This window comes from Syngnathus leptorhynchus, chromosome 12 (genome assembly GCF_054491065.1).
Source record: "Syngnathus leptorhynchus isolate UIUO chromosome 12, UIUO_Slep, whole genome shotgun sequence".
In the NCBI taxonomy this organism is placed as follows: domain Eukaryota; kingdom Metazoa; phylum Chordata; class Actinopteri; order Syngnathiformes; family Syngnathidae; genus Syngnathus; species Syngnathus leptorhynchus.
Window position 1 is genome coordinate 6095105 of NC_141206.1, and position 15658 is coordinate 6110762.

At 42.9% G+C, this 15658-nt stretch overlaps 1 protein-coding gene across 3 annotated transcripts in view; it reads right to left on the reverse strand.

Moving 5' to 3' along the window:
- Positions 1-2336: 2336 nt before the first annotated feature.
- Positions 2337-15658, reverse strand: part of strbp (spermatid perinuclear RNA binding protein) — a 37786-nt gene continuing 24464 nt past the window's right edge. For 2 of the 3 annotated variants that reach the window (XM_085925932.1, XM_085925931.1), the window contains exons 6-19: positions 14686-14971; positions 12947-13068; positions 12394-12489; positions 11866-11977; positions 11684-11781; positions 10951-11056; positions 10606-10689; positions 9548-9756; positions 8979-9131; positions 8760-8894; positions 7801-7941; positions 7516-7645; positions 7392-7448; positions 2337-5336 (exon numbers count right to left, since the gene is read on the reverse strand). In XM_085925932.1, coding sequence (XP_085782058.1) covers positions 5242-5336; positions 7392-7448; positions 7516-7645; positions 7801-7941; positions 8760-8894; positions 8979-9131; positions 9548-9756; positions 10606-10689; positions 10951-11056; positions 11684-11781; positions 11866-11977; positions 12394-12489; positions 12947-13068; positions 14686-14971 — 1824 coding nt within the window. In that variant the 3' untranslated portion in view covers positions 2337-5241. Of the gene's footprint in view, positions 5337-5755; positions 6494-7391; positions 7449-7515; positions 7646-7800; positions 7942-8759; positions 8895-8978; positions 9132-9547; positions 9757-10605; positions 10690-10950; positions 11057-11683; positions 11782-11865; positions 11978-12393; positions 12490-12946; positions 13069-14685; positions 14972-15658 lie in introns of those variants that run through there. The other variant, XM_085925933.1, reaches the window with a different exon arrangement.

The following is a 15658-nucleotide window of genomic DNA, read 5'->3' on the forward strand; positions in this document are numbered from 1 at the left end:
CAACATGCAATCTTATTTCATCATCCATCATGCCTTCTTTCCCATGATCTGCCTCTTCCCATCATCCAATCAACTATAAAATAAAATACAAATAATCCTCCTTCCATTGTAGCTTCTCTTTTGTAGAAACATATCCCATATTGTGTTGTGGATAAAAAACAAACCCATTTTATTGAGTGAATGCTGTCACCACAAACTCATTCAAAATGTAAATCATGATCCGCCTGAGGCGCTTTCCTTATGCTCATTATTGAGTTTCTTTACAACTCAGGCATACATTTGATGGATTTCCTTTACTGTGTCATTGTGCAACCTGCTCGGTATAAATCCATTAACTCAGCAGAGGGGGGGGGGGGGTGAAAAAAAGGGTGAAAAAAAGGTTGCACTCCTGTTGCCCCCAACCCAGTTAAGTGATTAGAATCAATGATGGGATGTCTTCCTTTAATAGGAGTTCCAGGTCAATAAACATGATTATTGATAACTAGCATCTAATGCTATGGCTTTTACATGCAAGGAAAAATCTCCATTCAAATAAGCGAGCACTCTCGCCACACATGTCCGAGGACAGCTGAGTCTCCAAAAAAGCCAGGCGCAATTAACACCTTTTAAAATCAACATGCCAGACAACCAACAAACCCCGTGGAAAGGTTTCAGACGCGATTAAGTCAATTACCAGCACGGATGTAAATATCCCGCGCTCATTTTCAACTCTGTTGCCAGGCCCAAAAAGAGAATTGGTGTTTTTAAGTGAGAGCGGCTAACAATGTCAGACAGATAAAGGTTGTAAAGAAAGGGAGATTAAGAAGGACCTGTCAATCACTTTGCGGGGCTAATTCCATCAGGGCACCACGGCTCCCATTGCTCTAATAGTCATACCTAAAATATCCATCCAGACGCATACCAATTATCACACGCATTTAAATTGCGCACCCAGACAATTAACATGCTTGCAAAGAATGTCCTCTGCAGTTGACAGAAAGAAGGCAAAAGAAATGGGATCAGTTTGGGCTTAATACACCTAAATCCCCAATTTACTCGCTTCGATTTGAATTTCTAATGTGGTTTGGTCACGGATCCCAATTTTTTTTGTCATGAATACATTTTCAAGTTGTATTTTAAATGGATGATAGAAGGCGCAGGGCTTGGTCTTGTATTACAATTCATTTTTCCCATAGGAAAAAAATCTGTACATTTGAAAAAAAAAAAAAAGTTCAACCCTCTTAATATTGCAACATAAAAACACTGTTTATTATTATTATTGATGTGATTGTACCACTTTTTTTTTTACATTTGCCTGTTTTGGCCACATCTCGACACAATGATTGTGTTACCTTCCGAAAGGCCGGTCCTCGCAGTTGTCGTTCTAAAATGATGAGCTGTTAGTTAACGATTGCAAGTGAAACCGGGTCAATTTTGTCACAGGGCCAAGAGTTTCCTTATTGCTGTTCGGGGGAGGGTGGGGGTCAACGTAGATCGTGTGTCCTAGAGCATAGCTGCTGGCTTTTCCACATTAGGGTGGACATACCTGACTGAGCAGGGAATGTGACAACGAGGCAGACGTGTTAGCATTGCAGGCTAAGTAAGACTTGACATTCTTATAAAGCAGAGACAATTTGGGACTATTGTGGTATGCTCTGTGCTTTTTGTCCAATGTGTGTAAAAGTAGCAGTTAGAATGACATCATCAAGGTTGCAGATGATTGACAGCTCATATTTCTGTACACTTATATGAGATGATGGACATGTGCCAATTATGAACTGCAACCTTGGCTCTGATTATAGAGTACCATCATAAAAAAGCTACTATCACTCGCATATGTCACATCGTTGACATTTGTTGGCTTGGATGTATAACAAATGTTTGTTAAATGATATTTGACACATGGAGCTAAAAAAGAAAAACTAATGCCATGCGCTAATAAAACGGCCGAGGGGATTGAATGTGTTTATCTGATGTTTATGTGCTATATGTGGCTAATAGTTGGCAAGCTGATGTGCGTTTCCATGGTGGCTTCCTAAAATATCATCAGATGCAAAAATAACACTAATTCAATAATGTTTGGACTCTATTGCTGACCAAAACAGCAGCACACAATTTTTTTGGGGGGGTGGAGGTGATTTTGCAAATCCAAACTGCCAAATCAATATTTAAAGAAACCAAATTAATTCAATTTAATAGATTCAATATGGTCAATATAATCAAAATCACATTTATTGTGCAAAACATATCTTTTAGAATATCGTTCACTCTATTGCATTCCCTACTTTTACTGTAGACAAGATAAAAGCAAGCTTTGCGAAACCAATTAGTGGAAAATGAGTACACTGGTCGGCATATTTAATGATTCAGCACTTTTGCTTTTTATTCTTCTCTCCCAGAGGCATAAATGAAGTGAAATGCAAAGCAGCACTGCTGTGAACGTTTTTGCTACCAAACAGTGAACACAGCACATTGGCATCACCTCCATTGTGTTGTCCTTTCCTCTCCTCCAGCGCACTTCCATGACTTAAGTAGACTGTGAGGATTAAATATCGCTTTGTCCTTTCATAGGCAGCATCAGAAAATGATTATTAGTGTCAAAAGCTCATTTAAAAACAAAAACAAATATTTACAGGATCAAATAAGACACAACATTTGTCAAAATATTCCAAATAAAAACTGAAGAAAAGAATCATGATGCGCCCAAAACATTTCAAAATGTTATCGCAGATATATGCATGTGTCCATATATAGTCCATATTATTATGTTGGTAAATACATTCTACTCTACAATCACGAGAACAACATTGTGTACATTCCCAAAGTAAATCTTCCATTCTTCAGCGGTACCGTGTTGAACCTTGACCAGCAGGTATGTATGCAACAACATGCTTCATGTGTGTGGCTACATGAATGTGTGTGTGCACTATTCCCGCATACACACACACACACACACGGGGAAAATGATATGATCCGCAGTTATTCTGGTCAGATGCGCAGAAGAAACTCGATGCCGGATCTATTTGTGATCTATCTGTGCTGCTGGCCTGCAGGAGTCGGAATACGCTTCCTAACAACAAGCCTCTGCGCTATTTTTCAGTCAGTGGCTGCATTTGCACATTTGAGAGGTGACTGTCAGACTTTTTAAGAAATTCGAAAACTGATTTTACATTCAACCTTCCTGTCATCCATTTTCTTTTTTAGCTTGCAGACTTGCATGCTTTACGAGACCCACAACGGAGTTAATATAGCAGATCTTCTAAAAGTACTTCACGGAGTCGCAGTTGTGATCGACAACCCACAATTTTTTTTTTTTCTACCACCCCCCAAAATATTTTATATGATACATTTATATATTTAAATGTATTTATAATTTTTTATCTATAAAACAATTTATATTTTATTATTTTCTATTAGAAATTAATCAAAAATCTTATCTTCCATCCCTAATAAATGTATTTATATATATTAATTCTGTGCGCATATATATTAGTGTAGCCAGGGTGACTGCTACCGTGTGACTCTGGAGTCTGGAGGGAAATGAGGAGGTTGCTCACTGTCTACCTCATTAATATAGGCCATCTGGAAGGGGGTGGGGGGCACGCAGCCCAGAGACCAGGCAGGAGGGGAAAGACTTAAACGATAGAGAAGGTCAGGATCCACTCGATAAAAGTGCGATCTGTCCTCAACCTCAGCTAGCCGACGACAGAAACCTGAACATGCTCATTGATTTGAAGAAATACAAATCAAACCTGGAAGTATGCCATCAATGAGCAATATAATATGGACTACTTTTAACGGGCCAATTTAGACCTCTGCCAAGGTTTGAACATTTATCACCTGCAGAGTCAATGAAAGGCATGCTGGAATCCGGATCCGACCTTCTTGAGGTAGCTTTGTTGTTTATCGCCTTGGGGGTCATGAAAATACTCTATATCATACCTTGTTTCAAATCTTTTATTGGATTGTGATCGAGCCTGAATGAACACCTTAATATTTTTTGTTAAAAAAATTGAGTTGGGCTATATTTGAAGTTTGCTTTCAAATTGAAATGAGCAGACTTTTTGGTTTCAATTCCTCACCACCAGGCAGACACATAAAAAAAAAAAATCCAACCTCCCCACTGTTAAACGAGCAGCAGCAAACCGGTTGTGAAATCTAATTGCTGTTCACCGAGACAAAGCAAAACTAAAGAAACGGCAATTAAATCCCTTCTCATCTTCCAAAAGTGTCAAAGTACAGCCACTGAACGAGAAAAATTTCAACTCCAATCCTATTTCGGCTAAGAGGCCAGTTTCCCCCCTCTAATGATGTAACAGAACTTTCGAGAAACTTAACGGCACAATGAGAAATCCACTATCAAGTTATTATACGCATTTGTGTGTGCTTTTTTTTTTTTTTTTTTTTTTCCTTATTTAGGCGAACGAGCAAATTCCCTTTCAAAGCTGACTGGACATGTTTTATAGATGATCACGTGCTCCCACGACACACACAACAAACAAACACAAAAAGCATTCCCTGCCAGCAGTGAGACTTTAGAACATGTGCTTTCTCACACAAAGTGTGTGTGTGTGTGTGTGTGTGTGCATGTGTGATGAGCAGATAAGAAGAAGCGAGCACCTCTTGGCATATAGGCTCAGACAGACTTCAAGGAAGGGAGGGAGCGTGGATATTATTCTAAAGAGCGGCGATTAATAGGAATAATAGCAAAGATAATATTCGATAATATTCTCCTACGATTAGCTTGTGTATAGAAAATTGGAAGAAAGCTATAGTGTGTTATTACAGGTACATTTCACCGTATCATCCTAAAATAATTTATAACAATAAGTTATCCTTTAAAATGTATTTACATACATACATTGTCATATAGTCAACACGCATTTTCGATATATTTGTGTATAGGTCACATGTACGCACTCACACACATATTTTGGATACAATCAAGACGAGCTATTGCAACGCCGCGTTAAGTCGCCGGACATTCTTCTTGAAGAGAGGAGTTCGTGTGTATTGCTATTGCTAGAAAGACCAACCCCGTTCACCTTTTTCTCGTGAAGTATTGCTTTAGGGAGGGAAAGTAGCTCGGCCGTCCCGACCCTCACCCGCCATGACAAAAAGAAGACGAGCAGTCACGTTCCGCTGCCTGTTTAGAAATCGGAGTGCAGCCGCAAGAATAGAAAGGCAAAAAAAAAAAAAAAGGAAAAACAGGCAGAAAGTGTGACGAGGTGGTGGTGGTGGTCCAAAAACCTGTCATCTCCTCTAGAAGTCAGAGAAGAGATCCTGGGGGCCCAGATGGATGATGAAGGGCGCGAGGGTCCGCGGCTGGTAGAAGGGATTGTCGATGAAAAGACCGCCTGCAAGGAGACACACACACACAGACAAAAAAAAAAGACACAATGGTGACACGTCTTGAATGCAGATTTCCACTTGAAGCACCGGGAAGGTTACGTGAGCATTTTCTGGAAATGTTCCATCAAACTAAAAGAGATTACCGGCAAAGGTGGTACATTTAAATGATGTTTGCATATAAATGAGAGATGATGAAGGGATTGTCTGACATTTTGAAAAATGCTTAATATAGGAAGTTAGGAGCCGACATTAAAAATAGACTCACACCAATTTAGTCCTTGTCGCCCCAGATTGAAAACAAACAAGAACTGAAAGCGTCTTCAAGAAGAAAGTCAAATAAATGTCAATCATCAAATAATGAAGACATCCTGAAAATATTCTGTACTGCCAGTGATTCGACATTGTTTTTTTTTTTTACATCTGAAACAATCACCTGAACCCCTGCTACAAGAAAAAAAATAAAGTAAATCAGAACACACTTGTCAGCCTGACGCTCAGTCGCGCTGTCGGCGGGACACCTGGCAAGTTCGACTCCGCGGGAGGTAATGGGATCGTGTAGCTGAATTCACAACGCCGGATCTGACTGACTAAAAAGCTTTACAAATGGTCGCCTTGCTTTTCGGCTCACCGAAAAATGGATGACACGGGATTACGATTGAAATTCTCGGCGCAATAAGCAATGAATGCGACACTCAGATTTCCACTTTTATAGGAAAAACTTTATTCAACATGATTGAATTATTCCTATACATCCCTTCACATAACTCATCTTTACATTTTTCAGAGAATATGTGATGTATTGCAAAAGTCAACACCCCCCTCCCTTGTTGAACAAATAACAAGCAACAGATATAATTTAGAACGAGAGAATAAAGTAAAAATTCACAGTACAAGTCCACAGTACAAAGTTTTTGACTTCAAAATCTCTACCTTTGCTTTTCCTTTTTATGGGCGGATTGTAATAATAATAATAATAATAATAATAATAATAATAATATTAATAATAATAACTTCTACAATTCGAAAACTTAAGTCTGTAATCCTCTCCCCAAAAGTGTCCCTGTTTGGTTTACATGTCCGCTGGTCTAAAAAAAGTGGTAGTGGGGGACGGGGTAGGTGGGTACTTTCATGACGGGCAACAGAAGCATTCTCTTGGGCAAACCTGGAGGGGAGACATGAGAAGAGCACAGCTCCGAGTGAGTGAGTCAAAGGTCGGCGTGAACTACGAGGCACACTCGTCAGAGCTTTGATGAGGAGGCGGAGTTAGCAGCGGGAGTTAGTTGTTACGCAGCAACGGAAGGAAAGCGAGAACCAGTTCAGCGGAGGAAGATTGATTAAATACGGCGTTGTATTGACCGACTTCCATCTCGTAGAGGAGAAGCTCAGATGATCATCGAACGCTGCACGCCTCGTTAGCTCACCAACGGTCAAAAATGAAAAGGTGTGAGGCGACATGGCGCAACCTTCTTAAAGTCTATCTGAAATGAACTTCATGTAGTTCCATTTTCCCATAACCGATTTGAAATTGGTAAGCAAACTAGTCGAGATTGACTCAACAGCACCTCTAGTGGTTCACGTCAAGTCATACCATCATCAGCAATTCCGATATTTAAATCGATGACCGCGCCTGTTCCTGCAACCTATACCTTCTTTTCCTCCTCAGTCATATAATTGTTGAAAATAAACTGCCACAGCACTCAAATTTCCTTTTGGGATTAATACCACCTCATTTGATCTTATTTTAGGAGCGGAAAGTCAGACAGCGGCGCTTGGCTGAATATCAAGTGGCGGGCCAAAGAGCACATTTCCTTGCAGATCACACACCACACACACACAATCGCAGAAAGCCTCCAGCCCTGATCAGCATTTAATCAATTGGTCAAAGTTGAAAAACTTAAAGGGAAGCTGAGAAGCCAGAAGACAGAGCAACTTTGAGCCATTAGGGTGATTGCACTTGCTGTTGAGTGAGGATTGCATGGTGGGAGGGGTGTGTGTGTGTGTGAGAAGCAACAGACAGGAAGTGGGCGCTGCGACGGCAGGAAACAACAAGTAGCACGTACCGTAAGCAGGAGCAGCTGCGGCGGCGGCGGGGCTGTAGGCGTACGGCGTTCCGAAACCTGTTGAGAAAACCAGCAAAACGTTTCAAATTCCGCACCTGACTTGGGGCTGACAGATAAGACTTGCCTGGCGTGACGTATCCCGGCGCGGCGGCGCTAACGAAGGCTCCGCGTGCCAGAGTGGCTCGTCCTCTTCCTCGGGCTACCTGAGCTGCCACCGCTGAGGCCGCCGCCGCCGCAGCCAGAGCTCCTTTGGTCTGAACGGGAGATTTTCATGGCGAATTAGTTTCCACATACACAAGAGAGAGCCGGTGTTTGCTAATTAGAAAGCCCCGACGACATCTCTGTGGTGCGCTCATGCCATTCCCAACCACAATTCACACGAAATAAATGAGTCTCGTGTGTTCCTGACCTGAGGCAGAAGTTTCTTTTTCTTATTTGCAGCAGCATTGGGACCGGAGAAGAGTTTTTCCAACGCGGCCAAAGCAGCGCTGGCCTTTGCTACTTTTTTATTGGGGCCTGCCCCACGGAACTTCTGTCCATCCACTTCCACCTGGAACAAGTGGAGAACAGAATCAGTGGTTTAATTTTAATTTTTTTTTTTCCCCCCTGTCAAAACTAATTATCGCTTTATCGCCAAAACATCGTGTTTAGCGGCAATAAGCAACTCAACCAAGGTCTGGGGGAACAGGCTGACTTGCTTAGCGATGCCCTGCTGTCAGAATCGGCTTGCTAATCAATCAGCGGAGCAACGGAGCGACGAGGCATGTCAGAAAACAGCACGCCTCGCCGACAGCGGGCTCACTCCGTGAACAAACCTGACTGATTGACCGTACTAGAGAACAGTCGGTTCCTCTGTGTGTGTGTAGCGTAGGACTTCATTAGCCAATTCAGCCCGCGTACAAGTGACGTTGACTTCTTTCCCCATCTGAGGCCATTTGTTTTGTAAAGTCAAATTGCGTTGGGCGATCGAATATTGCATTTTTTTACTTGGAGACAGTCACAAGAAAGTGTCATGCAATATAACCTATCACTAAACATTTTTGGTGCGTTTTAGGTCGGCCACTAACGATGAATTGAATAATCGATTAATCCGCCGATTATTTTGAGATTGGAGAAGATGAACTATGTACAAGATGAATTTTTTTAAGTTTAAAAGTGTCAATGGTTACTCGATTAATCACTGTCGATTTGGTAATCGATGAATTGCCGATTAATCAATGTACCCTAGTGTGCTTGAATAATTAATAGATGATCAACAAATCAATTCATCGATGTGTGCTTGAATGATTCATCGATGATCAAAAATCACCGTCGAGTAATTTAGTAATCGATGAATCAATGTTCCTCTAGTGTGTTTAAAGAACCCACCTCCATGACAAAGCGCTTATCGTGGCTTCCTCCGCTTTCAGAGATGAGCTCATACTTGAGGCCTCGTCTTTTTTCGTTCAGCTCCATGACAGGGTTCTTCCCACTCGCCGTCAGTATGGGGCCCTGAGTTCTCACCTGAACAATATCCGGAGAAATATTTGCGCGATTGCCTGGAGGAGCTCCAAATAGTTCTTTGCTTGTTTTGTTTCGAAGGCCCACCTCTAGCGTGTTGGAGCCGTCTGAGGAGTGTGTTGCGTTATTGCTCGTGTGCGAGGACGTCTCGCTCTTGCCTTCGCCGTCAGACTTCTCGTCCGAGCTCATGGGGTCCAAATCCGAGTCAAAACCAGTCGGGTAGCCCATTGCCTGGAGAACCTGCCGAAGTGAAAACAACTGTGAGGTCACAGAGCTAAAACAAAAGCTTACTAACAAGGGGCACATGAAAAAATGTCCATGTTGGCATCGACATGGCATCGTTTGAGCAGCGAAAAGAGAAAACGACATTTTTTTTCTGCCCCCGCTGGGTGATTGTGTTTACTGATGGAGAGATCACACGTGATGGGAAGAACGAGAGAGGAGGCGAGAACACTAAACAGGGAGACGGGGAGAAAGCCTTTTATGGGAATGAAGCAAATAACGGATTATCCCTGCTCTTTGCTCTGGAGAGCCTTTTTGTTCACGGCCACTTTAGGATTACATGGATTTGCCCACCTCCACACACACACATAGAATCTGCATCGAAAACATCGAAGGTATTTTTAGGTGCAATAAGAATGAAAAAACTTTGCTACCTTGACAGCAACATGAAGCTTGGCGGTCTTCTTGGAGGACCCCGATGCTTCGTAAACGGTTCCGTCCAGATCTACGGACATGGTGAAGACCGGGGCGTGAACCGGGCCCGATTGGGACAGGAGGCGATATTGCAGGCCGGGACGGATCTGGTTCAAGCGCATCAGGGCGTTCATTGGCTGGTTGGAGTCTATGGCTTTGCTGTCGAGGACTGAGCAGACGGGGGAAAAGCCGTGAAAATATCAATTATGCTATGTTTGTGTGAGGCTTTCTCGTTCATTTGATAGATTTTGTAAAAAAATAAATCAAAAAAATCGGTGTGTTTTAAAAGTACTCTGTAATTCTCCCTTCTATTATGTAGCAAGGCGGGCATGTTTGTGCAGCTTCTTTTGCCAAAATGTTCAAAGCAATCTCTTTTCTTGCCAGTGGCTGAAAATAAAAGAGGCTGTCTGCCTCCATCGCGAGTGGCTCATCTTCTCCTTGAAAGAAGAAAGACACAGGGATGCTAGAGTGGCCTGGTAAAACGTTGGAGATCGATCGTATCGATCGGCCTGCGAGAGATGTAAGATGGCTAAAAATGGGAGAGAGGCTGACAGGCAGAGGGATGGGAGAAAATCTTCAATGGCTTTTTGTTTGTGTTGTGTTTTTATTGGGAGAAAAGTGCTGTGCTGCCAGAGGGTTAGATCGGACTGTGCGATTAATCGGAAATCAATTACGATTATTACTAAATTGGCTTAATCGTAAATGGATTATTCTAAAAGAATAAACTGTACAGATTTTAGATAGTGTCTCAAAGAATTCAATTTGACGAAATATTTTTTACATTGAAATAGTTTTCTTTTTTGGACCAAAATATATTTTTTAAATAATCATAATTTTAATTATGACCAAAGTAATCGTGATTAGCGTTTTTTTTTTTTTTCAAAATTGAGCATCTCTAGAGGATTTAACTGAAGTCATTTGCAAATAAAAAATAAATAAATCAATAAATAAATCAATAATCACAAATAAATGAATAAAAATTAATGAATATATAAAAGCAGGAGCGATGTCTCCACACCTCGCCTAAGGTTCCTCTTCATCTTCTTGATGAGCTCCTTGTCGTCCATCATTCCCTCGTCGTACGGCCTTTTCAGACCCAAGCCTGAAGGGAGAGCACGAATCATTCACGGCACGAGATTTTGTGTCGAGTTGTAAACTGACAAAACTATGATGAAGTACATCCACACAGGAGCTCCACGGAAATATAACGCCTGACCACAATAATGATCATGTCAGAGCCGTGTGTGTGTGTGTTCCAAAAGGTCATGTTTGAGATCCATCACTATGGAATCCCTGAGTACGACCCGGCTCACCTCGGTATATTACAGCCCAAATAACAAGAATGTGAAAACCAGACACAAACCTTCTTTGTCGCACCAAGAGTGTTTCTGCAAAGATTTATTTGAAGGAAGCGGCTCCATCTCCAGCACTTTGCAGATCTGCCCAAACGCCATGAGCCTGAGAGCACGCTGTCAAGCACATATTGAAAGGCGAAGATGAAAAGACACTTCAAACCGCATGCATCGGCTACAACTTTGTTAGCGTTGCGTATTTTCTTAGTGTCTTTTGCTTTGTTGAACTCAAGCTAATAGCTCCTTTCAAATAAATAGGACGGCCTCGACTGGTCAATGACACTAACCGACTAAGCATGAAGTCATATTTCCCTAATCGGTGTATGTCAATCAATCAACAGTCCAGATTGTGGACCCACGCAAACGATGAGGCGGGAGCGCGAATGGCTAGCAGTGGCTGGCGCTAATGTGAAGCCATTAGGGAGCTTGAGTGTCCGGGATATTCATGAAGCTCTGTGTCGGCCATTGACAGAGCAGAGTAAAGCAGCTTCCTCTCTTCTATCGGCGCTTGTATCTGCTCCAAATACAATTATCCCCATTGACATTCCGTCCTCGTTCGAATTTGCCTTCAAAGGAAAATGAAAGGCGGGATTCGCTAAGCCGCGCTAGTTGGGAAAGCTGCTGCTTGACTCAGTCCAACGTGCGTGTCAAGGAGGACATTGATAGATAGAAAGGATTTTGGAAGATGATGTTTACAAACACTGACAGTTAGCAATAGCGCATTTATGATGCTACGTGTGTTACCTGTGCGCTAAAGGTAATGGCCTCCGCTTGCTCATCCGTCATATTGGCTAACGTGTTGGTGGGCTCTTTCTCGCACGGGTCGCGTAAACCCGGACCGCCTGGTGGAAGTGACAAAACCCGACATAAGCGACGTGGCTGGAATTGTAGACAAACACGCAACTCATACGAGCGGTGATTCCGACCTGGTAGCAGAATGCCCGAGGCGAGGCACTCCATGACCCGGCGCAAGGCCTCGCCTGCCCCGAGAGGCCTGTTGCAGGTGGCGATGGCCTTCTCGCAGATTAGTTCCAAGGGCTGCCAAAGAGCGCAATAAAAGGATGTAAATGCGCAATTTGAATCACAAAATTAATCGATTCATCGACAACAAATCAATGATCAAATTAATCGGTTCATATTTTATTCATCAAGTAATCGTTTAGTAATCAGGGAAAATATTGAATACAATTTAATGCAAATAAAATTATATCCGATGAATCGATTGTAATTAAATATTTGATAGTGACTTCATTGCAAATGCAAATAAAATTGTGTACGATTATTTGATTCATAATCGGAATAATTGATTGTAAGAAATCTTTGATGGTGACAGCCCAAATTGTATCTGATTATTCGATGAATCGATGGAGTAATAGAATATCGATTGTAAAAATGATTTGATAGTGACAGCCCTATTTACTACGATTTAAGTTTGAGGATGAACAAAGACTTACCCATCCGTTAAGCGGCTCCCAGGCGGGTTGTCTATTGCACATGTCTCTAAGTATCCTGAGAACGATAACGCAGGACTTGAGTCCATTCACTCGAGCCTGAGAGCGACAGAAAAGGGATAAAGGGAACAGTGGAACATTAGGGGATCGGGAAAAAAATGAATACGGAGGAAGCCGTCATCGTACCGAAAACACTGTGCTCATGATCCAAAGTGCCTCAACTCCAGAATTTGTCGGATGAAGCTTTTTTTTTTTAATGTGTTTTTGATCAGTTTGTGAGTAAGGAGGACTGGTGTGGGAAGGGTTTTAAAAGGGAGGAATTGACATGGTACAAAGCAGGCAGGTTCACAAAATAGCAAAAAGGAAAAAAAAAAATCCACAATAGCCTTTGTAGCCTTACGATATTCACTTGCTTTATTTTTGGGGTCAATTTTGATGCACTGGAGAACCCATAATGCGTTGGTTACTTTAAAATTGGTCATTTTTGTTCTTGTCAGTCAATCGTCAGGCTACAAAGAGCATCGGGCAGGACGACAGGAAGTGAGCGGGTGCCGACCTGGAACCACTTGGCGTGTCGTAGCGCTGCCAGGGCCAACAGACATCTGTGTCTATCCAGCACCTCTCCCTCTTCCTCCTCCTCCTCCTCAGCCTCCACTCTTTGCGCGGCAGCACCCAACACTGCCACGAAACAATAACAACCCAATGTAGGAAAAAACGTAAAACACACACATACACACACACACATCACAGCTGAGCATGTGTGCTTCAATCCAGTCTTGTACGTGAATGCGTGCAGACACAACCATTTCCCGTGTGAGTGCACGCAGACACGTAACGGGGAACGTTTGCTCCCGCCGGCCGGCGCTTCGTCATGCCATCGGGGGTCGCTCGGCTGGGTCCATGTACCGTAGAAGCGTCTTCTACAATCGGCACGTGAAAAGCGCACTATTCTAATAGCGTGTCTTTTTCAACACCGATCAGCTCGGCATCGAGATGCGCTGATCGGGTGAGTTGAAAAAAAAAACGCACACGCTATTGAAGAGTCACTTGCTTTCCGTACATGGAGCAGCTGACAAGTCGGTGAAATGAGAGAACTTTTCGAGACCCCCCCCAACCCCCCCTTCCCTAAACACACACCTCAGGAGTGTTTGATTTACTATGCATCTTGACGGCAAGGTAAATCAAATCCCTCCGTTGTGTAAGCTTTTCAAAAGTATTTTGATCCGGTTCTCACCAGGCAGGAGTCAAAATAGTCAAAAAAAAACTCTTCCCTGATGAAGCGCCCAATCAACTAAGGACGGACCACAGCAGGGTGAAGGTTAGCGAGGCTTGTCTCATTCTTATGCTTCTGTATTGAAGAAGGAAGAGCTCAAATCCAACACAGCCGTATATGAATGAGTTACATAGGTGAGGGGAGGGGGGGAAGGTCCATAGAAGGTTTCTGTGCAGGACTGCAAAACATGCTGAAATAAATGTTTTTCCTCATCCCTTCCAAAGCCTTTCCTCAAGAGGTATTAAGCGCAAATGTCAACGGCTATCGTCGATATAGAAGAAGCACAAGTGTGTTATCGGTGAACTCATCTGGCCATTATGGCAGCCTGTGTGTGTGTGTGTGTTTGCTTCAGTGAGATGTATAAAACTGTATGTCAAGGTCCATCCCACATGGGACGGCTCAGATGTGGATCATTAGCAGCTTGGTTCTTCCATCCCAGACTGCTTTTCTTATTCTCTGGCAGCTCATCACGTTCGTGAGCAAACAAAGGCGACAGCTGCACCTCAGATAAAAAAAAAGTACAGTGGGATCCTGAAAAAATCGAGTAACGTGAAGTCATGTGATTTGGAACTCCATAAAAAGAAAAATATTTGGCTCAAAATAATCAACTTTTAGCAAAGGAAAAATGTGATGGAAAAAAAAAGTACTTTGATTCCAAAGTACTTAACTGCTCATTTTCTGCTGACAGGCTTGTTTGTAAACGACACAAAACCCAAAACAAATGTCACGTATGTCGTTTCAAGAGTGCCGCACGTGCTTGTGAGCAAATCCGTGAACGTTCTTGTCGATCCGGCGGGCGGGCGGCACTTGTGTGCGTCATCTCTTAATGTCGGCTTGGACGAGAGCCGCACGATGGATGGCGAGCTCGCCACTGCTGGGTTATCGATTCCGCCGCTCTCGCTTTGCTGGTTTCCCTCGCCCACGTCCCGCAACCAATTAGAACCACCTTCCCGTGAATTGTTGGGGGTGGGAGGGGGGGTGGGAGTGACAATCACACACAAAAAGAAAATCTGTTCTCCTACCGTGGCCGTTCCTCTTCTCCTGCTCCTCCTCTTCCTCCGCCAGCTCTTCAGCCCCTTCCCCAGGTAACTCCTCATGCTCCTCCGCTTCTTCCCCCTCCTCCTCCTCCTCCTTCTCCTCCTCCTCCTCCTCCTCCTCTTCCTCTTCCTCCTCCTCATCATCATCATCTCTCATGGCCGGGGAAGTGAGTGTGATCTTCAGTGTGAGTTTGGGCTCCGTCGTAGTCCGCACCACGATGGCCGCCTCGGGCGGGGAGCTTGTGACCTCGTATTTCTCCTCTGTCAGCTTCTGTCATGTGTCAGGCGGAAATAAAGTGGGTGGTCAGAGATCGAGGTCACACGAAGCAGAAGAGTCCAAAGAATCTCAGTGATGTCTTTGTAAAATGGAGTCTACAATAGTTTCTCCTCAGCCTTTGAATTTTGGGATTTTTTTTTTTCAACTTCAAACCATTTTAATGAGCACACCAATCAGTAAAATATCTTCCTCAGATTAGAAGCAAGCGAGATTTTAAGTGAGTACCAGCCCATCGAAATTCAATTTGACTTAAATGAGAAAATCAGGAAGTGGAAGTCGCTGAAGCGAGGCGGGAGATTACGCCGCACGTTCGTACACATACGCGTTCGCCATCATCCCCGATTACCTCTCGAATAAAACTAACGAGTAGAGGCACGGACGTAATTGATTTATTGGATAATTGCTGCGATATCACATCAAGTTGAAGGGATTGTCTTTGATAAATTGCTAAATGTATTTTATGCTAGCTCGCAATATTCTTTTACGCTAACATTAAAGAATGTTTATTTACTTTTGATGTGTGATTTTATGCTTGCTATTTTCTAGGATCATAACTTTTAAAATGAAATACGATCTTTCGGGATGTTGACTTCTTTGATAGACCGTTCACTTGCTGCTGTTTTGGTTAGCAACTGAATGCAAATGGGCTCAGCAGTTACGTGAGGTAATTAAATGTTTTTT